General features: G+C 31.9%; 4 protein-coding genes across 8 annotated transcripts; all 4 read left to right on the forward strand.

Moving 5' to 3' along the window:
- Window positions 1-2,281: 2,281 nt before the first annotated feature.
- On the forward strand, window positions 2,282-4,879 carry LOC106762184 (rac-like GTP-binding protein RAC1). The gene is made up of 7 exons (XM_014645939.2): window positions 2,282-2,538; window positions 2,882-2,969; window positions 3,067-3,176; window positions 3,294-3,357; window positions 4,070-4,134; window positions 4,259-4,324; window positions 4,401-4,879. The coding sequence occupies exons 1-7, from the start codon at window positions 2,440-2,442 to the stop codon at window positions 4,500-4,502; spliced, it is 594 nt and encodes a 197-aa protein (XP_014501425.1). The 5' UTR covers window positions 2,282-2,439; the 3' UTR covers window positions 4,503-4,879.
- Window positions 4,880-6,339: 1,460 nt separating this feature from the next.
- LOC106760762 (rac-like GTP-binding protein RAC1) lies at window positions 6,340-9,784 on the forward strand. 4 transcript variants are annotated; one of them, XM_014644183.2, is made up of 8 exons: window positions 6,340-6,599; window positions 7,587-7,780; window positions 8,128-8,215; window positions 8,304-8,413; window positions 8,529-8,592; window positions 9,097-9,161; window positions 9,280-9,345; window positions 9,432-9,784. In XM_014644183.2, the coding sequence occupies exons 2-8, from the start codon at window positions 7,682-7,684 to the stop codon at window positions 9,531-9,533; spliced, it is 594 nt and encodes a 197-aa protein (XP_014499669.1). In that variant the 5' UTR covers window positions 6,340-6,599; window positions 7,587-7,681; the 3' UTR covers window positions 9,534-9,784. The 4 variants fall into 4 exon arrangements, with proteins under 4 accessions (XP_014499669.1, XP_022636751.1, XP_014499668.1 ...); XM_022781030.1 differs by lacking the exon at window positions 6,340-6,599 and adding an exon at window positions 7,071-7,221; XM_014644182.2 differs by lacking the exon at window positions 6,340-6,599 and adding an exon at window positions 7,381-7,457.
- Window positions 9,785-11,464: 1,680 nt separating this feature from the next.
- LOC106760982 (prostaglandin E synthase 2) lies at window positions 11,465-14,722 on the forward strand. 2 transcript variants are annotated; one of them, XM_014644443.2, is made up of 7 exons: window positions 11,465-11,832; window positions 12,187-12,321; window positions 12,564-12,639; window positions 12,863-12,957; window positions 13,688-13,855; window positions 13,944-14,092; window positions 14,352-14,722. In XM_014644443.2, exons 1-7 carry the CDS (start codon window positions 11,568-11,570, stop codon window positions 14,526-14,528), a joined length of 1,065 nt encoding a protein of 354 aa, XP_014499929.1. In that variant the 5' UTR covers window positions 11,465-11,567; the 3' UTR covers window positions 14,529-14,722. The 2 variants fall into 2 exon arrangements, with proteins under 2 accessions (XP_014499929.1, XP_022636753.1); XM_022781032.1 differs by having other exon boundaries at window positions 11,467-11,832; window positions 14,357-14,503.
- A 1,405-nt stretch (window positions 14,723-16,127) lies between these two features.
- Window positions 16,128-22,082, forward strand: LOC106762465 (protein FREE1). Its single transcript, XM_014646393.2, has 10 exons — window positions 16,128-17,227; window positions 18,396-18,482; window positions 18,581-18,712; window positions 19,455-19,586; window positions 19,935-20,000; window positions 20,091-20,201; window positions 20,461-20,550; window positions 20,659-20,689; window positions 21,541-21,611; window positions 21,703-22,082. Exons 1-10 carry the CDS (start codon window positions 16,337-16,339, stop codon window positions 21,778-21,780), a joined length of 1,689 nt encoding a protein of 562 aa, XP_014501879.1. The 5' UTR covers window positions 16,128-16,336; the 3' UTR covers window positions 21,781-22,082.
- Window positions 22,083-25,304: the final 3,222 nt, after the last annotated feature.

A 25,304-nucleotide genomic window follows, 5' to 3' on the forward strand; every position in this document is an offset into this window, starting at 1 on the left:
TTTTTTCTTCTAATTAACGTGTAATCTTCTTGTTAAACAGTTAGATTAGGCTTTGTATCAGCATTAGGGAGTTGAGAGGATATCTAACATCATAGAAAGGTTGACTTGTTGATTAAATGTAAGGTGGTGAGAGATCTGGGAAGGGTAAAAATTTTCCGTGTATGATTTAATATTTTTAGAAAAAAAATTATTTACAATCAAAAGATGACACTCTTTGCATGTTTTTATACGTCTGAAATTTTGTCAAATTATTAATTAGCCTAATTTCACATAAATGTTAGTAAAATTTTACATTGATGATTTAATTATAAGTTTATGATTGATTGATTTTAAGCTGGAAGTAATTTTAAATAATTTTTTAAATACGAAATTATAATAAATTTTGATACTTGTTTTAGAATGCTTTAAAATTATCTCAACCTCAAATGAAACTAAATTTATAAGTACTCACTCCAGATTTAATCAAGTAGGTTAACCTCCTATGGTTGTGTTATTCAAAATTTGTGTTTTATGCTTTTCTTTATATTATCTTTCTCTTGAGGTTGTTTTAAATTACAAAAATGAAGAGTAACTTTTCACATTAAAAAACACCGTTTATACTTTTTATTTACCCAGATCATGTTTAAAAAAGTTGTATTAATCTAAACTTAGTTGTATGCATCAAATTTCACGTAATATACATTACTAAAAAATATATAAGTATGAATATTTAACTACTGATACTATAATTATATATTTAGTTTATTTTAAAACTGAGATCGATCCTATTACTTAAAAATTTATTTTCTACAGTAATATTTGAATTTCAATTCTTCTTTGAATATAGTTAAAAATGATAATTTTTATACCACTAATGTTGATTAAACGTTGAGATTTCAGTTTTATGGAATTATATGACTAAAAAAATGTTGTAGTCGTGATCTGGCCTTATTGAAGATGGAAAAATATGTCGTGAAGTCCCTTGGTTTTCTTGCAGTGAAAAGTTAACTCAAAAGATAGTTCCAAAATATAAAATGGAGAGAATCTCACCTTAAAAGCATAAGAAACACATAAAAGAAAATTACATCAATACCAAAATGAATAAAATAACCTTTTCCATATTAATTAACACAATTTAAGCATTTTACCAACAGATATACCAAGAAATTAGGGTGATAAAAAATCACACTTTTCAATATTATAGTTGCATGCATGTGATGTTTCTTCTCTCAACATCATGGTGTTGTTTTTGTGGTGGTTGTGCACCAACTCGGTATATGAAATTTACTCATTTATCCTAATTTCATGACAAATTAATAACAATAAATGCACCGAAATTCACTGTCAGGTTAATGGCATCAACTGAAAACAGTACATGCAAAACTTTGTTTTGATACAAAAATGATATATGTAATAGAATACGTGTTTTTAGAAATTAGGAATTGAGACTAGGAAACTACCGATCTTATCTGAATGCACTTTTTAGTTGGAAGACAAAGATAAAAGGTATTCCATTTTGAGTTTTGAAGAGACGAAGAAAACAAAAATGGCAACCGTATCTCCCGAAACGAAGGTTGTTAAAAGTTGATCTCGTTCTTAATTTTTAATTAGAAATGAGTAAAACTTTTTTATCAATTAAAAGCTAGTTTTGACGACTGAAAATAATAATAAAAAAAATAAAGTAAATTTAAAATTTAAATTATGAATGAACGACGAGAAATCCAGACAATCATTCGCCTGTCCAATAATGTTTTTTCTTTTGTAATGAATGAGGTGTGTCCAACTAACCTTATGTTTGTGCCTTTTGTTGATTTGAAATTTTACTTTGACATTTTAAAATAAATATAGGATATTGGAAATAAAATATACGAGATTCGTCGTAGATAAGATTATAATCGCTATCAGATTTATTGTTAAAATATCAAAGGCTTTAAATTAATAATTTATATTTAAGAACATTTTTACAGTGTAATTAATAATTTACGCATTCAGTGCAAAGTTTCTGTTTCTGAAGATTCTAAGGAGAAGTGAAAAACTCTCCGCTTACCTATTTTCAGAATAGAGAACAAAGTAATTAAATAATATTAAATTATTATTTTTAATCCAAGTAGTATATTGATTGAATAAATAAAACATTGGTGTGTGGTTCCATGGTTAAATTATTTTATATTATAAGTTGATAATAATGTTGTTGTGATTTAATTAATTAAGTGTAGGGGTGAGGAATTATTATTTGGTAAATAGTAGGGTATGAAGGAAGGAGGACCTAATGGTCACATGAATTATAGATAGCTGGCAAAAGGTTGTCTCTGGGTCAGTCATAGTCAGCCTTTCTTTTGAATTTCATTTCAATTTCATTTCATTTCCTCTCTCTCTCTCTCTCTCTGCACCTGCAACAACTCGTTAGGGGTTTCAAGTTCGTTGGAGCCATTGTTGTTTGTGCAGATCCTTGATCTGAAAATGAGTGCGTCCAGGTTCATAAAGTGCGTCACCGTCGGAGACGGCGCTGTCGGCAAAACCTGCTTGTTAATTTCCTACACCAGCAACACTTTTCCCACGGTTTCTTTCTTTCTTTCTTTGCCCTTTTACATTTTCCCCTTCTCAATTGTAGCTCTTTTGCTGTTGAAATTACAGATATATTGTAAGCACTGTTTATTTGAAGTTTCCAGGTGGACTTTGACTTGGTCTCCAACTTTCCTAATATGGAGATTCACTACACTGTCGTCGTTATTGTTATTTTGAAGCATTCTTCATTAACCAATCGAGTGTTTCGATATTACTCCCACTAACAGATGCTCTTTGTTCTCTTTAGTGCTTAATCTTTCCAATTGATTTTGGTTTTCTTCTTTAATGAGTTATGTAATGCCTTCCGGTTTCAACGTTTCTCGTATTATGATTACAGGACTACGTGCCTACCGTTTTTGACAATTTCAGTGCTAATGTGGTTGTGGATGGAAGCACAGTAAACCTGGGATTGTGGGATACCGCCGGTAACATGGCAACTGATTCAGTTTATATTGAATTGGGTGTTTTTCTTTTTTAGCATATTGTTTGTTTGTTGTTGTTAACATATTTTTTGATTTACAGGTCAGGAGGATTATAATAGACTGAGACCCTTGAGCTATCGAGGAGCTGATGTTTTTATACTTGCTTTTTCTCTCATAAGCAAGGCTAGCTATGAGAACATTGCGAAGAAGGTTTATTTCTTTACTTTTATGTGCACAATTCAATTAGGACGGTCACCATTTGAATCGATTTCTTCACTTAGTATGATATAACTGAAGAGGTTGATGTTCTCTTTTATTTCTTCTCAGTGGATTCCTGAACTAAGGCACTACGCCCCCGGTGTTCCAATAATTCTCGTTGGAACGAAGTTAGGTAAGTCTTCACTCCTTTCCTTCGTTCAATCATATGGTCCTAGGTTAACAACCAATGCAGACGATTCTGTTAGAGCTACCTGCTGAACTTTGGATACTGAAAAGGGTTTTCTTGACTTCAAAACCCAGTTCTTTACATCAGTTTACTTTCTTATCCTATCAAAGCTATTCTTTTTTTTTTTTTTCATTTTTGTTTTTCTTTAAGGTCGTATGGTTCTTAATTTCTTTCATGCACACACCAACCTAGAGTGTAAAATGGTTTAAACAGCGTCTTAGACACATTGTTTTTCTCATTTTCATAAGTAGTTATTATTTCTTTTTGCTAAGGGGTTATTAGTGCCCTGGTGTATAATGCTTTCAGAAGGTGGTATAAAGTGTCTACCAAAAATAACATGTTCTCATTTCTCAATGCTGAACGCTTGTTACTGAAATGAAAAGGAAATAACTATTGAGTTTGAATCAATGTTATGGAGTTGAGAAAATCCTAGAATGATTTGTTTTTGTGAGAAGAAAATAGATGCAGGACACATAGTTCACAAGACTTGTATCTAGATTGTGCATGACAAAAGTAGCAATTTTTTTTTCTTCACCAGACATAGTTCACTATCAATTCTTTTTCTATGGTCAATACTGCTTAAAAACCGTTTTCGGCAAATTCAGTACCACCAATATTGAATGGTTTATTAAGTGTAAACCCATAATCTTTTCTGCAGATCTTCGGGAAGATAAGCAATTTTTCATGGACCACCCTGGTGCAGTGCCAATAACTACAGCACAGGTACGAAGTACCATAAATTTTCTTAGCCCCTCCCCCTTTCTCTTGCTAGAGGGGAAGTTACGAGTTCTTCATTTAGAAGTTACATGGATCTTGACTTTGATATTTGTTGTAAATTTGGTTGAAGGGAGAAGAATTAAGAAAACTAATTGGTGCTCCTGCCTACATCGAGTGTAGTTCAAAAACGCAGCAGGTGCGGTTGTCACTTAACATATGCAGTGATTTTTTGTTTTTGTATATCACGAGTGCTAATGTACCCTTAATACCAGAATGTGAAAGCCGTGTTTGACGCTGCCATCAAAGTGGTTCTTCAACCACCAAAGCAAAAGAAAAAAAAGAGAAAAGCGCAGAAGTCTTGCTCAATATTGTGATTAAGAATCAGAGGCTTGCTGAACATTGTGATTAAGAATCAGAAATGAGTAGGTGGTAGTGACTATTCGGCCAACCTCTGGTGCTGCCTCTCATTGGTTTGTCTTGTTTTGATCCCTATCCTATGTAGCTGAGATCAGGAAGCTGTGTATAGTTTGGACTGACTTCTTAGGCCTTTATAATCACATGATTACTGGCTTGTCTCGTTTCATACTCTGTAATTACAACTAGCTCAATTACATAACTCAGTGCCGACCTATTTCCTTCTACTACTGTTATTACTATTATTGTATGGTAATAGCCTTCTAAAATACTGCTTGCTTTGTGAATGCGGTCATATTCATATGGCCTTCGTGATGTCTTCTTTGGATTTATTTAATGGTTTTGGACAGTTTTTGCACATTTTACGTTTTAACAATTATGGATGTGGTTCTGATTGAAGGATAAAATTCCATTTTAGACCATGGGATGTTCCATTTAAATATTTACACTGTTCTACGTGTTATTGCATATGTGGATCCAGAGTCTGGCGTGACTTTTTTAACGGCACAGATCTTAACCGTTGAAATTTCTTGATTTTGTATTCGAATAAAGGGGTAGAGGTTACTAGTCAACTATAGTGGATTCAGTTTCAAATTCAAACTGAGCTTTAACTTATTTTCTTAGCTCAAAGACTCGTCATAAAATAGGGGGGTTTCTTGGAACATGATGGATATTCAACTTAAGCCCCTCCTTTTTCAGTACAAATAATTAATTTATTACACTAAAAGAATTAAAATAAGCCATAATAGCATACTAACCTTTTTTTTTTGGAATTGTATAAGATTTGATATCGTATAGTTAATTTTTCTCAGATTGTAATTATATCATATTTATTCTAAAATAATGTGTGCAATATCAAATATTTCTGCTCATCACAAATAATGTGTGCAATATCAAATATTTCTGCTCATCATCAAAAATAATTATATCATATTTAATTCTGGAATTTGAAAAAGTATGTTTTGATTTCTTTGTTGAAGATACAGCATGACTATTGATTTGCAAGTTATGTAAATAATAATGTATTTTAATCCTGTTCTCTTATTGTCGAACATGTTATGTGTATACTTTCATTTTTTATCTTTGTTAAAAATGTCTATTCTGACTTCTGATTTAGAAATAAGTCCTATATATATAAAGATTAACATGATATTTTAAAAATTACACGGATTGCAAAAATAGTTGAGTTTGAAGGTAAAAAATAAACTTATTTCAAATTTGATGTATTAAATTAAAAGGGTAGTTGAGTGGAATATTTTTGTCTATTTTAAATTATACTATGTAAAATAAACATTTATTTTTCACACAAACACCCCAGCAAAGCCTTGCAATTAATTTGACGTAGCTGTATTTTTGCTTTGGGAGTACAAATTTCCCATTTTCCTTCTCCAATACGTCACTTCTCGTGCAAGTGGATATAAAGTTTATGCAACCATGTATTTCTCTGACAACAATTCAGCAGAGAAATTTATTTGGTTTTTAATGACGTCCAATTAAAATTAAAATTTCATCTTTAATAACTCATTGGACGCCATTAAAATAATGTGAACTTGCAGGAGGACCACTGCAGTATCATCCATAGTTACACACTGAAATAAATATGAAAAGAGACGTGATATAATTATATTGCTATGATAAAAGGGTTGAATTGTATTCTGAATTTTTTGTTATGGATGCATATCAGAGCAATTATGGGAATCTTCAGCCCTAAACAAAATCCAGAAAAAAGTAATATATTTCACTACTGTTTAGCAAAGAATATCTGGAAGCTGTACACTAAAAACAGGGGCATAATCACATTATAGAGAACAAGTTGAAATAATTTTCTTGGTATCATAGGACCTTATCTCACCACATCACCCACAATTGCTTAACCAACTACAGCAAACATTGTTCAAAGAGGACAGAATAAGTCAGAGAAGGTTGGGTTTTCTTCTGTCCTATACCATCGCTAAAAAGCAGAGTTCTGCTCAAGAAACTTCCAAATCAAAAGGAAATGCAAACATGTTTTTGGTACAACCAAATGTCCAAGAATTGACGAAAACAGACGGAGAGAGGTAAACAACTTCAAACATCCTTATACTCTGAAATATGTTTTTTTCTATCATTCGTGTTTTTTACTCCTAAAATCAACTACAGATTGAGAATTTTCATTTCTTAATACAGTATTGGAGGTTTATGGCTTTTAGTTTAATACAATGACTGCTTACCTACATATGTATTCCATTTATTGCCATTCTTTTACCGTAACAAAAAAAATTAGTTCAATAATAAATTATAATTAAACTTTTATTCGACTAAATCCTTTTTTTAAATAATTAGTTCGGCTTCAATATATGCAGTTTTTATATAAATGAAATTACTTATCAAACTTAAATATTAAGAAATCATAAACCACAAATCTTTAAATTCAAATTTCTCTGCGTTTTTAACCTTCTAATTCAAGAGAAATAATACAAGACGGAAAGTTACACTTTTTCTTTGTGCTTTTATATTTCTTTATATTTCTAGACTGCTCCTTTATGACTTTCTTTATACCACCAGCTTTTGAAAAATAGAAGGGGGAAGAATAATAGTGGGCGAGCCTATATTCTTCTTATTTCATTAAAAAACACAAAAATATTTTGCATATACCACTTTTGCTTATACGAGGTTGCTTCATCTAATGTCAATTGAAATGTAATATTTGATATGCTAAAATTCTTACATCATTGCTATAGTTCATATTTCATTTATATGCAGATTGTACGTTGAAATCTTAACTTTTTAAAACATAATTTTCCTTGCAAACTATCGATTTTTCAAATTTGAGTTTTTTTTTTTTTTTTTTTTTTTGGTGTAATAATGATCGATTTCAAATACTAACTGCCAAATTGTCTTTTGTGCTGTGGTGTGGCTCAATCGCAGTAGTTATAGTCCGTGTTTACAACCTTTTCTTTTTCCCCCTTCTCTTTTTTTCTTTATTTCTTTTGAATTTGATTCTGCAAAGTTCAGTTCAATTCAATATAATTTTCCCTCTTTTCCCTCTACGTTTGTGTCTGCAGTTGCATATAACGATTAGGGTTCATGCTACACTGATCTTGGTTTCGGTGTTTCAAGTTCAGACACACTCTTGTCTGCGTACATCATTCATCTGAAAATGAGTGCATCCAGATTCATAAAGTGCGTCACCGTCGGTGACGGTGCTGTCGGCAAAACCTGCTTGTTGATCTCCTACACCAGCAACACTTTCCCCACGGTTGCTTTCTTTCTACTTTGCTCTTTCACTCTCTCTCTCTCTCTGAATTGTAACTATTTGAAGTTCAAATTTAAGATATATGCGGTGGATTTGTAAGCACCGTTGATTTGTAGTTTCCAAGTAGAGTTTGAGTTGCTCACCTACTTTCCTGATATGGAGATTCAATATACTGTCATCGTTATTGTTATTTTGAAGCATCCTTAAAAACCAATCGAGTGCTTCGCAGTTATTTAATACTGTCTGTTACTCTCAGTAACATATGGTCTTTCCAATTGATTTTAGTTTTCTTCTTCGATGAGTTATGCTATGGCTTTCTGATTTCACCGTTTTTCATATCATGATGACAGGACTACGTGCCCACCGTGTTTGACAATTTCAGTGCCAATGTTGATGTGGATGGAAGCACCGTAAACCTGGGTTTGTGGGATACTGCTGGTAACATGGCTACTAACTCAGTTTATGTAGGATTGAGTGTTGTTTTCTGCATTTTTTTTTTTGTGGTTTAACATATTGTTTGATTTAGGCCAGGAGGATTATAATAGACTGAGACCCTTGAGCTATCGAGGAGCTGACGTTTTTATACTTGCCTTTTCTCTCATAAGCAAGGCTAGCTATGAGAATATTGCTAAGAAGGTTTGTTTCTTTTCTTTCATGTGAAAAATTCGGTTAAGATGCTTTCCATTTAAATCAATTTGTTCACTTATTATAATATAACTGATGAAATTGTTCTTTTCATTTCTTCTGTCAGTGGATCCCTGAACTAAGACATTACGCCCCTGGTGTTCCAATAATTCTCGTCGGAACCAAGTTAGGTAAGCATTTAACTCCACCCTTCGTTGAATGGATTGGCATAGGCTATTGTTTAACCACTATGATCATGTTACTGTTAGAGCTTCTGCTTAGCTTTATTTAAATGCTCTATTAGTTTCCCTTTTTCAACGTCAAAGGACGCGTCGTATCAGTTTATTTATTACCCAATCACATCATGTATATTCTAATTTGTTGCATTTTTTTGTGACATTTGCTTCTTAGTTTTGTTATTCTTGTAACGACTTAGAGTATGAAATTTTTTTTTGTGTGAATTCTAATTTGATTTGTTCTGTGTAAAGAAAAGGAAATCAGTACGGTGTTCATAAAACTTTTATGTAACTTTTTTATTGATAGAACATAACAAACGTGGCAATTTCTCCTCTTGCTATGATATTAATTCACAGTTAAATTTCTACGTGTGGTGAATGGTGCTTTTAACAGTTTTGGCCAATTCATATCTTGAGTTGGAATGATTTGACAACTAAAAATGCGTGATTTGTCTGCAGATCTTCGGGATGATAAGCATTTTTTTATGGATCACCCTGGTGCTGTTCCAATCACTACAGCACAGGTAAGATATATAGCAAATTTTCCTAATCCCCCGTCTTTTGATAGAGGGGGAGGTACGAGTTCTTGATTCAGAAATTAGATTGATCCCCCCGTTGATATATGTTTTCACTTGGTTGAAGGGAGAAGAATTGAGAAAGCTGATTGGTGCTCCAGCCTATATTGAGTGTAGTTCAAAAACACAACAGGTGAACTTTCTATCTTCTGCTGAAATATTTTGTAGCGAATTTTTCTGTCTTAATACACAGATTGTCATGTACTCTTGGGGTGACAGAATGTGAAAGCTGTCTTTGACGCTGCCATCAAAGTGGTTCTCCAACCACCAAAGCAAAAGAAAAAGAAGAGGAAGGCTCAGAAAGCTTGCTCCATATTATGATCGAGAATCAGAAATTAATATTAGGCAGTGACTGTCTGACCAACTCTTACTGCTGCATCTCATCAATTTGTATTATTTTGTTCCTTCTCCCCCCTCTGAAGCGAGCAGGAAGCCCTGTACAGTTTGAACTTGCACTGTTTGAATCATTCATCATTTCATATTCTGTAACTGAAATTAACTTAATTATATAACTATCCATTTCCTTGTGTCATTTTTTGGTTTTTGTAAACAAAAGGTGTTTAAGGTTTGTACTTGGGATTTAACTCGTTTTTATTTTTGTTGCCTTGATTTAAAGTAGTTGTACAATATAAGAGTCGAATTCAAAACATTGGGATACGAGAGAGGAGAGTAGACTTAAGTATTACACATATTTTAAATATTTTATAGAATACATATAAATCAATTCAATTTTTTATTTTAATTATCATAAATAATTTATTTTTAAATCTAGGTGTTTTGGATGTGTGGTGGAGAACTAGTCTTTCACACTTTTCTATTAATTTTTTATGTTATCTCAAGTATTCGTCACAATAATTATTAGTATTTCTCTTTCGTTCTTCGAGTCGAATGAGTGAAAATCTATCATAAACACTCTAGTTACATGTGTTCGATCGGTTTGTACAATAAAATCTCACATTCGCAATAAATACAATTACTTATCTCTTTATCTTAAGTCAGTAAAAATGTAATACCTATTTTTATTTGTTGTACATGTTGGATTTGTGATGATGGTCTTGACAATAGAATTATCGATCGGCTCGATGAAAAGTTGTTCGGTCTATAGAAATTTGGGATTGGGAAAAGTCTTCAACATTCTTTAGGAAATGTTAATCGACTGGTCAAATTTGGTAATGTTGACCAGACAATCATACAGTACATAAGGAAAAGTGTAATATGTTATTTTTGTTGATTGTACATTTTATAATTGAAGAATCTTACAATTAGATATGACAAAAAGGGATAAGAATGCTCGTCAACTCAACTAAAAAAGGTGATTCAATACAATATTTTCAATCTAAAACTTCAAACTAACTTGATTTATCAAACTCGGCAAACTAATCATACGGATCAATCGGATCAGTCTATCAACTTAACTTCATCAGAAAAATTAGAATCAAATAGTTCGACTAAAGTTTGATGTAATCCAATCAAGATTTGATACATCTTAATTAAAGTATGATACAACTTGGCCAAAATCTAAAACAACTAAAAATAAAAATTTTCAATTAGTTTAGATGTAATATTAAACTTTCTTGAAAAAAAAAATTAAAAAAATAACTAACCCCTCAACAAATCGAGTCGGAACGTAAAGTTCAAAATGATTTTCAATTAGTGTCCAATTCAATCTGATTTGACATAATATATTATGCCAAAATTAAAGAAATTAAATTGACCCATTTTCCTATCCATATTTACAGTAATTTCTTTTTCATCTCCTTTCTTTCAATTATCTTTTATTTCTTTAAAATTCAAGCAAAACAATTAAAGACATAATTACAATATTTCAAACTAAATTTAATAAAAAAAAAAGTAAGGACTAAATTAATAATTTAGCTATACAATTTTTTAACGCATAATAATAATAATATTATTATTAGAGATTTTCTAATTGAACGAGAATAATACATACACAATTTTAAGATTCTAAAATAAATTTGTTGAAAGAGAAACTAACCAATGTATTATGATAGTTAAAATTGTTGTTATATAGTAGTTATTTATACTCCTCTCTAGGTATTATGATTGCTGTAAGAATAATAAGAGGCTCAATCTTTACTCAAATAGTTATAAATGTAATTATGATCTTATAATTTTAATAAATTATAGGATAAAAAGAGTGTAATTAATGGTAACCATCGATAAAATTAGACGAGAGGGAGTATATATATCCTGAAAACAAACTCCAGTAATTATAGTATAAAAATTAATGCTATTATGCTATTGGAAGAATTAAAACCCTAAACCCTGAAGTTGTATGATATATCGTGGTTGTTAAAGAAGTTGTCTTGTGTGTGACGGTGATTTGGGTAGAAGATGAGAGGGCTGAACAGAACAGTTCTTCTAAGCAGAGCCCTTAGAAGCAATTTCACCGCCGTGTCCAGTGCTACTGCCACCCTTCACCGAGCGGCTCCCTATGGTACCATCACCGTGAGAAGCAACGATCCTTCTGTTAATGGGTTTAGATACGTTTCTTCTTCTTCCACTTCTCTGGCCTATGACGCCCAGACCAAGGCCTTCAACCCCAAAGAACTTGTCCTATTTCAGTACCAGGCCTGTCCATTCTGCAATAAGGTTGCAGGTGAATTCCCCTTTTAATTCTCTATTTCTCCCATTTTTCTACTTAGATTTTCAGTCCTTAATCTTAAACACAAAATTAGAAAATTTATCTATTTTAAATTTTAATACATTTTAATCCTCAAATTTTAAAAATAAATCAATATAGTCTTTTTAACTCAATAACCCGAACAGAATTAGTTCTTTTTCGGCTGTTAAATGGCTTTATTTGACATTCGAGATGCATCAAATTGTTAAATAGTGTAAACGCTAGAAATAAAAATGTATGCGACATCGACAAGAACATTTCAACCTTGTAATTATCAAGGGCTCAAAATTTCAGAACTTAAGTTGCTATTTTATTGGTTTGGTTTTGCAGCGTTTCTGGACTATTACGATATTCCGTTCAAAGTTGTTGAGGTGAATCCCATCAACAAGAAGGAGATCAAATGGTCCGATTACAAGAAAGTGCCCATCCTCACTGTTGACGGTGAACAGATGGTTGATTCTTCAGGTTCTTAAGTAACTCTGTTATTAATGTTTTCGTTTATGTGTTCTATGCATTTTAGTAAAACCAATAAAACCAACAGTAGTTGAGACGAGTAATTCGACTCTCCAGTCTCGTACCTATTGCGTAAATTCACTATTGTTAATTAAGTGTAAAAGAAAGAAAGAAGTTTCAGATACCTTATGTTGCAACAACAAAAATTGTTAACAAATGTGGTTGTAACTAAACTCGCCTTCCTTTTTTGGCAGACATAATTGATAAGTTGATCAAGAGGATACATGCAGATTATGATCTAAATGCTGAAGAAGAGAAGAAGTGGCGAGAGTATGTTTGCTATCGTCCTTCTCTGATTATTTATTCTAGATTTTTTTTATTCTTTACTAACACAAGGTTACACCTCTGGTGCCCCATTTTTAGGAGTACCGTTTTATTGCATCGTAGCTATTGGCTGTCTTTTTTTTGTAATATTTGATGCAAGATTAAGTACCTGTATCTATAACCTACTGCTTCCATAGATATGAACATTATGTTGTGACATGTTATATAGGTGGGTGGATAATCACTTGGTGCATGTCTTGTCACCAAATATATATCGAAATGTTCCTGAAGCTCTTGAATCATTTGATTATATCACCACCCAAGGTAAGATTTTGACTAATAGTCTGTCTATTATAAACTATTATTTTATTTATTTCAAAACACGAAAAGGATAGTTTTACATATTAGCAAACATGATAGTGTGTTGTTTATCGTTGGTTACATCTAACAGATGAACTATAGACTGATATTTTTTTTATGGCCGACATTGTGCTTCTCCGCATCTCTTTGAGCCGTATTTCATTTTCTCCAAAAAAAATGGTTGACAAATACTGACCATATTTCATTCCACCTCAATTTTTTGTTGTCATTTTCTTAATATGGAGGAAAATCATTATTGGATCCTGATAAATCTTTGTTATTTTCAGTTACTTGATGCTTATTTAATTAATCTGTATTGACCATAAAATATGTAAAATGGAACGGGTACTAACTTACCCTATTAATGCATGACAGTAAACATACCTCTTGATCCATCAAACTATTTTTCTTCTTCAAATTTAAGTGTTCCTTGTTAAATTCTATCCGCATGGCTGTGAATAGTGACACTTATTTAAGGCACACCAACGGAGGGACGGAGGGGAAGCTTTAATTCAATTGCTGTTAAAATATACACTAGGTTTATGCCTTTTCTAAGCCCATACTTATCAAACCTTTTAAGCCTTCTTATTTTAATTATACCTCCTCACTCTCTCCTATTTAACCTTAGTTTCTTTTGATCCCTAAGTCTGTTGTGTGGTATTATGAAAACAATTTTGTTTCTTTGTACATGCAGGAAATTTCAGTTTTTCTGAGAGGTTAGTGGCAAAATATGGTGGGGCTGCAGCTATGTATTTTGTGTCAAAGAAATTGAAGAAGAAACACAACATCACCGATGAGCGGGCAGCACTGTATGGAGCTGCCGAACAATGGGTTGATGCTTTGAACGGCCGTAAATTTCTTGGTATGATCAAATAACTTGATTCAAAACATACTGGATATGTAAGTTACCACGAGGACTCAACAAGCTCTTATATTCTTGACTTTTGCAGGTGGGTTGGATCCTAATTTAGCAGATCTTGCTGTGTTTGGTGTTCTGAGACCCATCCGCCATCTCCAGTCAGGTAGAGATATGGTAGAGCACACCAGGATTGGGAAATGGTTTTCTGAAATGGATCGTGCAGTAGGACAGTCTTCTAGGGTGAGTGAGCACAACTAGAAAAACTGGAGTAAGTTTTCAGTCAATGAATTGGTTAAGCAATCCCATACGAAGAAATGAAATTAGTTTTATTTTACTAAGTTTGTTGAGTGTTGTGATCAGATGCTATTCTGGTAAATCCGGGTATATGTATACAATAAATGTTTATTTGACGCTGCGGCAAGCGCAACAATATCTCTTTTTGCTTCATCTTATTTAATCATGCAATTATTGGACTGTAAAAATTGACCTTTTCTTCTAGTTTAGCTTAGGGAGTAAGCATCATGGTGATTTACGCTCGAATACGGGTACAGAGACATGCATACCTCCCATCCTCCCTTTCCAGTCAGGTAGAGATATGGTAGAGCAGACCAGGATTGGGAAATGGCTTTATGAAATGGATCGTGCATACGAAGACATGAAATTACTTTTATCTTAATAAGTTTGTTTAGTGTTAGTAAACACGACAAACACTTATAATTCATCATGTGGACGTAGTGATTTGTGATCACATGCTATTCTGGTAAATCTGGGTATATGTATACAATCTGGGTATCTGACGCTGCGACAAGCGCAACATTATCTCTCTTTGCTTCATCGTGTTTAATGATGCAATTATTGTGACTGTAAAAATTGACCTTTTCTTCTAGTTATAGATTAGGGAGTAAGGATCATGATGATCTACACTCGAATATCGTTATGGAGAGTGAGATAAGAAACACACGGGTACAGAGACACATATTATCACTCATTTGACGCGCAAACAGACAGTATAGGATACAAACATCCTTTGGAATATTTTAGCTTGGTTTACATTTTTATGTATATGACCCATGACTCCAATTTTTCATGGGTAATATGTGACTATTAAGTTACCAAAATTAAAAAGAATATCGTAGCATGCAAGTCTACGAGTACCTTGATCGAAATGTCTGTGCTAAATCGGTTGTATCAGAACAAATCACTCACTACCTGTAAACTAGAGCTTTAAAAGAAACGAACAGGACACAAGTAAGTGAAATTAAGCAGTAAGCTATATATATATATATATATATAAAATGCCAATACACAGATGATAATACCTGTGTTACTATATAAAATATATATATTTTTTTCTATATTTTCTAATTTTATCTTTTAAATAAAAAAATTTCAAATTAAAATAATTATTTTACCAATTTCATTCTTTAAATAATATTTCTTAAAATATAAATGATTTTGTTCACTTTGATTGTTTTTTAATTATATTTTCAATTGGGTTTCGACTCCTGTTTTGCTCACTCTCGATCTTATAAAAATAGACAAGTTAGAATTAATATATAATATATATATATATATATATATATATATATATATATATATATATATATATATATATATATATATATATTATATTTGTATTGTAGACGGATGGATTAAGTTAATATATATAAAAAAAGTTAATATATAAGAGAAAAAATAAGTTGATAAAAATTATTTGAATAATTACAGTAAAAACTTTAAATATAACAACAAATAAAAAAAAAAGAAAAAAATAACAGTTTTATACAAAATATTTCAAAATAATAATAATAACATGAAAAGCTATAAATATAATAAAATGATAAAAAAATAACAGTTTCATACAAAATATTTCAAAATAACACTTTGATCATGTCTGCATGTTTTTTGTATCATGGTTTTGGGCATACCATGAACAATTTTTTGTTCCAGTTTTGGTATTATAGTTCATTAGTTCCTTAATTGTCATATAAACTAAATTGGGATAAAGAATGTTAGCAATCTTCCTTTTACCTCTTTCATGTGAATGTTATTAATTTACATACTTCACACATTACTTTTTTTAGTTAGACATTTTCTGTTATTATATCAGAATATTGTAGACACCAACAAATGATAGATAATGATATATTATATTTTTAAAAAGATAGGGAGTAAATAGCAAATAAAGTATTAAAAATAATTTTGTATTGACAAAACAAACCCATGGGGTTGGCCCAATAATTAGTTGCCACTATTTATTTACAGTATTCCTTTCCTTCTCTTTTCCTTAACCCACTGAAGGTCATTGTGCAGCACCCAAGTTACTTCTGCAGCATTCATTCGAACCACTTCACATATTGTATTCTCCTTTTCCAAACCCTTCTCAGAGAGTCTTTAGAATCGATCAATTCAATCAATCATCGCGATCTTCTACCTCACACTTCTCAAGAACCCTAATCCCAATTTAACCAGCTGCAGTTAACGATGCAGCAAGGAGATTTCACCTCTGTTCCTCCCTATTATCAATTTTCTCATCCCCAAAACCCCATCCCCAACCCCAATCCCAACCCTTCCGATCCCAACCCCAACAACCTCTACGCTTCTGCACCTCCTTTCACCCCCAATTACGCACCTTCCGATTACACCAACTATCATCCTCCTTACCCTCAAAATCCTGATCCTATTCCACCCACTGCTCCTCCTTCTTTTGCTCCCTCTTCCTCCAACCCTAATTTCAACTCGCCCTTCGAATCAAACCCTTCCTACCAACAACCACAACAACAACCCTATTTCCCACCATACGATCAGCATCAAACGCATCCCAATTACGCCCCTCCCAACCCCAATCCCAATCCCGCTCCCTCCTTATACAACTCTGCTCCCTACAGCTACACCGGAGGGTCCTCCGTTCCGCCTATTCCGACCTATGAACCACCTGCCTATGAGCCTCCCGTGAGGCCTGATCATGGTGGCGGATATTTAGACGACAGGTACGGAGGCAGCTTCAATCGGAGCCGTTCTGAGTTGGGATCGGATTATTATGGAAAGAGCGGTGGTAATTCGAGGTACGAAAGTGGCGGCGGCGGCAGTGATGATGGCTACGGAGATGGGGTGTATGCTTATCAGGGAGGGAAAGTGGAACCCTATGGGGCGCGTGGCACGGCGCCGAAATCATCGACTTGGGCGTCGTTTGATGATTACGGGAGGTCTATCAGTTTCCCCTCGCATAAGGAATCTTCTGGCGGGGGTAAGATTGTGAAAGCGGTGCCCAAGGTTGATACCCATGAAGACGTTAAAGGCGGTGGCGTGCAAAAGTTTCGGGTCAAGCTATTGGCGGAAAGTGGGGGTCAGAGCACCATGGATGTTCTCTGTCAGGTACGGAAATTACAGCTAGAGTCATAGCTTATGGTTGTGTGTTTTATTCTGTTGGTTTTTGCTTCAATATCACATATTGGTCGGACTAAAATCTGACTTGATCATGTTCAATGTGCATTGAAAGTCTAATTAACTTTAATCAAACAGGTTAACTAAATTGTTTCCTTTGTTCTGTTATTGGAAAAATTAGTCAGGCTTGGGACTTGGGGCAGGCATGTGGCACAGAACATGGGTTTTGAGATAGCATTTTGCATATTTTTCTAAAGATAGCTTCAATGTTTTGAAAGTTACCTTTGGATAATAAAACGGTATCATTTATCTAATGTTATAGTATTTTTTTATTTTTTATTTTTTATGGAATTTGAAATAACAATTGCAAAATGTGGTAATGATTATTATTTTACGTGTCCACGGTTATTAGCTGTGGGGATACGGAATATTTGTGGAAATTTTCGCAAATTTGACTAAGATTGCCGTGACAGTACTTTAATGCTAAATAAAATTAAACTTTACATAAATTGTCAGATCATATATAAAAGTTCACAAAAACAAATTCTTAAGTTAAACATTTTAAAATGGAGCTAACTTCTTCAAATAGTTTGTGTCGTCATAAAATACTATCACTTCAGGATCAATGAAGAGCCCAAATTCATTAATTTCAAATTCGTTGACCTCTTTTTGTGACTAGAGAGTTAAGGGTTTATCTGAATCTATTCAAAATAGATTTTATGACATAAAATCATACATTCGTAAGAGTTTAAGAGTTAACTTTAGAGTTTGATAACCATGATTAGGGGGTGCTTCATCTGTATTGTAATTAGGCTAATCAAGGGTCTGGATCATCTAGTTTATGACCTTGATCCAAAAGTAGTAATTTCTGTCCAAAAGGGTTTGCTGTTATATACTTTGCCAAAGGATTACTTGCTTTTCGTTTGAATATGATAACCCTCTCTCTTTCTCATTGTAGATTCTCTGTTCTTTCTTTGTACTGATCAAGAAACGAACAAATTTTTTTCATTCCTATGTATCCATAATGCTGCTCGTTTTTTACTGACTGTTACTGCAAATTTATTATTGTTAAATTCCTGCTTTTATGTGTTTGTAAAAAATGTTATTCACACTAGCTTATTGCTGCTGACCCGAACCCTGTCAACCTTTGTCTGCTCAGATTGGTTTGGATGGAATTCGTATGCTGGATCCAAATACCAGCCGGACATTGAGGATTTATCCTCTTGAGAATATAACAAGATGTGATGTGAGCTTCTTCATTTCTTAAGAAAACTTCAATACATCCATGAAATTAGTTTTGCATGTCAATTTCATTATAATATTTTTGTTAATTGTAATATGCAGAGAGTCGATTCGTCCACCTTTGCATTTTGGTCAAAAAGCCCTGTGGATATTGAGCCAAGACGAATCAGATTGCAATCTAACAGTTATACCACCAACACACTCTTGGATACAGTGACTGCTGCAACAATACAGGTATTCAATATTTTCAACTGTCTCTTCTAATAATTCTTCATGTTTTTTATGATAAATTTGGGTAGAAAATGTTTCCTTTCAAAAAAAATTGTGGGAAGACGCTGTCTCCTTCCTTACCTGGAGATATTTTGTTTTAATTTAAAATTGCTTTCCTTGTTTGAGTTACTGTATGATATGTCCAGAAATGACGGAACTCGGACAACAAGCTGAGCTATATGTACCCTACTGTAGTACTGTCTGAAAAAACAAATTAGGGCTTATATGTGAAAGGTAGATGAACGAGAATAGAAAGATATAGATGGCCCAATCAGCTTCTAAACTGCCTGATAAACGTTAGCTTATCGTACTTTTCATCCCCTGGTTAGTGCTGATAATATAGCAGCGCGAACAAACTGATTTCTATTGAATGAATCTAGGAAGCAGCCTTCTTGTTGAACTTATTTTAGCATTTATTTGTTTAATATAAATAATAAATAATTTAATATACATGTGGAAATTTTGTAGTCTTATCTTCCTATCCACTGTCTCAGTATATAGCAGTTCCGGAGTCAGCTGCTATCTGTGATTTTGATTGTTGGCAATTAATCTATTTTTAAATTCTCTGGTTTTCTAGTTAACTAGCTGGTCGCCTTGCTTTTTCTTGGGGGTTTTGGCTCCCTGTCAACAATTAAATTGTTTTAAATAGTGGGATCTGTTTTTTCTTTATGTCTTGATTGCCCTTGTTTTCTTTTTCATAATACAGTTCAAAGAAATGGGTGGAAGCAGAAGGCCTTCTGAGCCTGTGAAAGCAAATGAACAGACTCAAGAAAGAAAGAAAGGTTTTGGCGATTGGATGAATCTGATTAAACCTGCCAATGAAGAAAAGGATCATTGGGTAAAGATTAAATGCAATCTTTTTGGTTTCTGTGTTATTGTATCTCTTCCTGTCTTGAAAATAGGATTCTAAGGTTTTAGAAGAAATGTTTTCTTTCAAACACTTTTCATTTTTTTGCTGGTAGAGGATTGTGATTGTTTGAACATGTTTTGTTGCTTCAATTGGTATTTTAGTGGACTTTATGTTTAAATGTTAATTTTTTATTTCACTCCTTCAAAGTTTTGCGAAGTTGATTTAATTTTAATGAAAATTAATTGACCAAACATGTTAACTTGCTTCTGTTGGATTGTGATCTTTGTTAATTTTTTTTTCAAAACTGGCGATGCTTACCATTTTTTATTTGTGTAGGTTCCAGATGAGGCTGTAACAAAATGTACAGCATGTGGCACTGATTTTGGGGCTTTTATTCGCAAGGTTGATTTTCCTGTTTGTGTTTCTCAACCAATGTTTTCTGTTTTGTTTTCTCTGTTGCTAATCCCATGATCCTCTGTGCTTTTCTAACAGCACCACTGTAGGAACTGTGGTGATATTTTCTGTGACAAATGTACACATGGTAGAATTGCTCTAACTACTGAAGAGAATGCACAGCCTGTGCGAGTTTGTGATCGGTGCATGGTATGTGTAATATTTCTTGTAAGAGATAGTAAACATAGGGATAGTGTTTTGGAATATGTTCCTGCTTTGTATCTGCTGACATTGTAGCCCTATTAAATGGGATATCCAAGTAGGGACTTTACCCCTATCCCCCCACTGTCAATGGACCTTTCCCATACCTCTTTTCTGTTACTCTTCTTTGTCAGTTAAATTAGTGCCTGAACAGTTGAAACTGAAGAAGTGATGTTGTTAAGTTAAATATAGTTCCATTCCTGTATAGGGAGAAGTTTCTCTGCGGCTAAGTAGTGCCAGGGAGTCATCAAGTAAACCTACGTTGCAGAGTCATGAGGATCTTGCCAGGAAACTTCAGGTAAATCATTAGGACAATAAAACATTTGTTTTTGTGTTGTTTTTATTGCCAGTGGAAGGCTATAATTCTATGAATTACTTGAGTAATATTGTTGGTATGTCTTGGCAGGAGGAGCTGGAGAGAAATCGAAAGACATCAGGTACTGTAATGAGTTCAATTTTTGTAGTTTGAGTTAGCCATATGGGTAACTAAACTTGGAAGGTGATATTTTGCGCTTAATTGAAAAAAAGATGCAAACCAGCTCCTAGAAAAAAGGGGGTCTAAAAAGTTGGGCGTTGTAATTGCATGTGAAAAAACTAACGAATTTGCAAATCCCGTAATTATGAGAGATAATTGTTTCCTTTCTTCTACCTGATTACTTGTAATAAAAACAGAATGTTATCGATTAAAGATAATTAATGTAGACTTTCAACACTCACCCTCAGCTGGCTTGAACATGTTTTACATGGGCAGCTTGCTAATCATGTAATCGAAGTGTTTCTCCGCTAACCCCTTGCTTGCTTAGAATGCCTGCTACCTGATATGTGGTGAGAATGTCTCCTACCTGATCGAAGTGTTTCTTATAGAATTAATTTTAGATACTTAGAGCAAAAGTTTTCCTATAGTCAATTCCATAAGCTTCAGGTAACAAACCCCTTTGTAACCAGCCTTGTCTTGTAATCTAAAAAGTCCATGTGTAAAGGAAATAACGAATTTGCAAATCCTATATTGGAAAGAGATCAAACAGTTTCCTAATTGCAAAATAATCTATTTCTACCTCTGGTTACTTGCGATAAAAGCAGAATTTTTGCAATAAATGGAATGATAGAAGTTAATTGATGTAGACTTTCAGCAATTACTGTATACATTTTCTATTTTTTTTATTCATAACATAAAGAAGGCAGGTTTGAGACAATATGTCGTTTGGACAATTTAGTTTAGATGACTGTAGTTTCTGTTGTTGTGACTCTTAAAATTATCTCTTGAGCTGTTAAGTGGTCTGGTTTGTAGGTTCCAAGTCTGATGGATCTGCAAGGCGGATGAAGGAAGTTGCATGTCCTATTTGCACTGTCCACCTGCAGGTTCGAATCTAGTGACCATTGCCCCATCTTTTCTCATGTACGCACATCATTACATCATCTTTATATGGCGCTATTTTGGGCGTTATTTCAGGTTCAGGTGCCCAGCTCGGGTTCAGAGACCATTGAGTGTGGAGTGTGCCAGCATCCATTTCTTGTGAGTGCTCATTGAGTTCAGATAAACATTAGTGCGGATGAAGTTGTCTATATGCTTGTCAAGTTTAAAATTCAATTATTTCACGGACCTGTCTATTTCACGATTATAATTACTGCGGTTGCCTTTTTACTACTTATCATTGGGTTTGTTGCATTACCTAATTTTACGTGCATCCTTTTTTTTTCCTTCTTTTTGTGCTTCAACTTGGTGTGCTTTTTTAGAGTACTTCTCTCCAATTTATTTGACCCCTTGTATAAAATAGATGCTGAACGTATATATAAATGTATAGGTACGTATGGTGAATTCGTTCTGGTTTATTTGTTGGTTCTGCTCTGAATATATTCATTCTGGTTTATATCTCTGATTAAGTGGAATCACAACTTCAATAGAAATAACTATGGGGTGAAATAAGTGTAGGATCTTTTTAAAAAATATATTAAGCAATTGTCATACCTCAACACACTGAAGTAAATAAACTAACATTTTTATATCATTACTATGATGAAAATGTAATTATATACGTAACTGATCACAAAAATATACCCCTTGGCTGTGAATATGAATATTCAGTTCATCAAAGACTAACACACCATTTTTTGGGATTCTCAAGGAGGCTTTTTTCTTAAGGATCGAACATCTAAAAAGTCTTATTTTATATTTTAATTTTTGGAAGTAGCTTTTGTAGTGTTAAGTTTTACTTCCTGTAGTAATGAAAGAATAATTTGTTAAGGAAATTTGTTTCTGTATTGTTCTGTAAATATATAATGACAAAAAGGTATATTTGAACAATATGCAGAAAAAGTTAGGGATATGATTTGAGAGGAAATAGGGATACTTCGCGAAATCAAAATAACCAAAAGCAGAATGGTTGGACTATTGAAATATCATGGGCCTTCTGTTTACTGTTTTTAAGTGGGCTGAAATAGTATTGGGCTATTATTGCCATCCAACACTTTAACCAATAAAGGCTTTTGCTCTTTACCACTTTCTTAACTCAATGGCTGTATACTATCATTAAGCTAGTACACCTATTTAAGGTGAATGCGTTTTTTTTTTCTTTTTCAAATGGATTTTTTAAATCATTTTATAAATAGAACAAAAATCATTTTAAAATGAATTTCAGAAAACATTTCAATTCGTTTTCAAAATCTATACAAAATTGTGAATTTTCTTTTAATTTTCAATCAACATTCTTGCTATTCTATATATAGTATAACAGCAGTTTTAATTTTATGATTTTTTTTCTTCTTTTTTTTTGTTGTCAGAATGACATCTATAACAAATAATATTACTATTATTATTAGTGATATTCACTTTTTTATTAGGATAACTTAAAACTATTTGTTTATAATTATTAACTTATAAGTAGGGTTGGGCATAATTAGTGTAACTGTACTAAACTATATCTATATTGTAAAAACTGAACTATTTTTATAAAAAACTGAACTATACTATTATGCGGTTCAATTTAAAAAATTTGAACTTTCCTATTAGCAGTTAACTTACAATAGTAACCAAAATAAACTACAATTCTACTTGGCATAGCAAACATTCGGAAACTGCATGTTTTTTTTTTCTTTTTTATCTTAAAATTATTTCAGAATAAGTTTAAAAAATTTATTTAAATTCTTAAATTAAATAAAATTTAATTGCATTAAAAAAATTGATAAGAAAAACCTTAGTNAAAACCTATCCCTTTATAAATTTTAGCAGTATAATAATTTTTAGTAAAAATAAAAATAATAATAAACGAATATGATATATAATTATGAAAATAGGATATACAAATATAAATTAATACAAATAACTAAGTTACATGTTTTATGAGAAAAAAAATATTATTAAACGTGTATATTTTAATCTTAAAATTAGTTTGAAAAGTTTATTTATATTCTTAAATAAAATTTAATTACATAGATTACATTAAAAAAATTGATAAGAAAAACCTTAGTCAAAATCTATCCATTTATAAATTTCAATAAATTTAGTAAAGAAAAATAATACTAAACGAGTATGATATATAATAATGAAAAGTAGGATATACAGATATAAATTAACACAGATAACTAAGTTACATGTTTTATTATAAAAAAATAATTCATACCATTTTGTAAAAATTATTAAATATATCTTTTCTTCTTTTTTTTATCTTAAAACTATTTCAGAATAAGTTTAAAAAGTTTATTTAAATTCTTAACTTAAATAAAATTTAATTGCATAGATTATATTAAAAAATTATAAGAAAAACTTTAGTCAAAATCTATCCATTTATAATTTTTGATAGTATAATAATTTTTAGTAAAAATAAAAATAAAAATAAATAATTATTATAATAATAGCTACCTTTTCAAGAGACTTGAAAAGCATTAATTTATTTATCTATATTATATATATATATATATATATATATATATATATATATATATATATATATATATATATATATATATATTTTAAGTTTAAAACTTACCAGAACGTAAAATAACGTAAAAGAAAAGTTGTCTCACGCAGTCAATGGAAATTGAAAAAGAGCGTAGAGTAAAAGTGAAACAGTACATAGTTTGAAGTAGTTAACTATACTGGTAATAAAAGAAGTTCAGTTTATTTGAACTGAACTACAAATAAGTATAGTTCAGTTTTTATGAAAAGTAGTTCAGCTTTTATAGTGCAAAATAGTATAGATAATCCATAGTTGAATATAATTTAGTTAATTATGTCCAACCCTACTTATAAGTAGTTACTTAAATTTTTAAAATATAATAAAAATTTATAAATAAAATAATTTATATTAATAAAGATAAAATTGGTAATAAAATTTACACATATGACAAAATATTCAAATTACTAAATTCAATTCATAATAATCTAAATCTATATTACTTTAAGTCTATTATAATGGTTTTATCTATAATTCAAATCTATACTTTTAAATTTCAGGTTCAATCCATTTAATTACATTTGAATTATTTTTAAATTGTATAATTTTTTGGATTTTAAGAATCCTAAATTAAGGTATGTCTGTATTAAGCCAAGACAAATCAAGGCATGTGTCGACCTAAAGGGTTACGTTACGGGACAGCAGAGGGACAGTTGAAGAGGTTATGAAAGAGGAAAGAAAGAGATCAAAGGGAGTTAAAGATTAGTCTGTCAACAACACGTGGGATTACACTGTAATAATATTGTTTGATACGTCAACAAATTTTTAATGCTGTTCTATCACAATAAATACTTTTATTCATTAATGATTTAGACACGAAAGTGATACAGACACAGTTTGAAACACTTTTTATAGACTAATTAATATAAGTATCTTATAATATATTAAAATCATAATTAATATTTGTAATCTTAAACTTTTAATAAAAAATATTTTTCTTCTATTTAAATATATTTTTAAAATATAATAAATGTTTAAAAGTATTTCATGAGGTTTTCTTTTTTTGCATATATGCAAATTTATTACAGACAGTACTTAAGTTTGAAGAACACAAGTGTCAACAATCGTACACCTCCGTTTAGATCAGCTGGCCCACTGCCAA

The sequence above is a fragment of the Vigna radiata genome, chromosome 5 (assembly GCF_000741045.1).
Source record: "Vigna radiata var. radiata cultivar VC1973A chromosome 5, Vradiata_ver6, whole genome shotgun sequence".
NCBI classification, from domain to species: Eukaryota; Viridiplantae; Streptophyta; class Magnoliopsida; order Fabales; family Fabaceae; genus Vigna; species Vigna radiata.

Excerpts from the sequence above, each read along its gene's own strand:
- LOC106760762 (XM_014644183.2), top strand. The coding sequence starts at position 7,682 with ATGAGTGCATCCAGATTCATAAAGTGCGTCACCGTCGGTGACGGTGCT. Across the intron at positions 7,781-8,127 it reads CCAGCAACACTTTCCCCACG|GACTACGTGCCCACCGTGTT; the intron begins GTTGCTTTCTTT and ends TCATGATGACAG. Across the intron at positions 8,216-8,303 it reads GGGTTTGTGGGATACTGCTG|GCCAGGAGGATTATAATAGA; the intron begins GTAACATGGCTA and ends TGTTTGATTTAG.
- LOC106762465 (XM_014646393.2), top strand. The coding sequence starts at position 16,337 with ATGCAGCAAGGAGATTTCACCTCTGTTCCTCCCTATTATCAATTTTCT. Across the intron at positions 18,713-19,454 it reads TGACTGCTGCAACAATACAG|TTCAAAGAAATGGGTGGAAG; the intron begins GTATTCAATATT and ends TTCATAATACAG. Across the intron at positions 19,587-19,934 it reads ATGAAGAAAAGGATCATTGG|GTTCCAGATGAGGCTGTAAC; the intron begins GTAAAGATTAAA and ends TTATTTGTGTAG.
- LOC106762184 (XM_014645939.2), top strand. The coding sequence starts at position 2,440 with ATGAGTGCGTCCAGGTTCATAAAGTGCGTCACCGTCGGAGACGGCGCT. Across the intron at positions 2,539-2,881 it reads CCAGCAACACTTTTCCCACG|GACTACGTGCCTACCGTTTT; the intron begins GTTTCTTTCTTT and ends TTATGATTACAG. Across the intron at positions 4,325-4,400 it reads GTAGTTCAAAAACGCAGCAG|AATGTGAAAGCCGTGTTTGA; the intron begins GTGCGGTTGTCA and ends CCTTAATACCAG.
- LOC106760982 (XM_014644443.2), top strand. The coding sequence starts at position 11,568 with ATGAGAGGGCTGAACAGAACAGTTCTTCTAAGCAGAGCCCTTAGAAGC. Across the intron at positions 13,856-13,943 it reads GAACGGCCGTAAATTTCTTG|GTGGGTTGGATCCTAATTTA; the intron begins GTATGATCAAAT and ends TGACTTTTGCAG. Across the intron at positions 14,093-14,351 it reads CAGTAGGACAGTCTTCTAGG|TTTAGCTTAGGGAGTAAGCA; the intron begins GTGAGTGAGCAC and ends CTTTTCTTCTAG.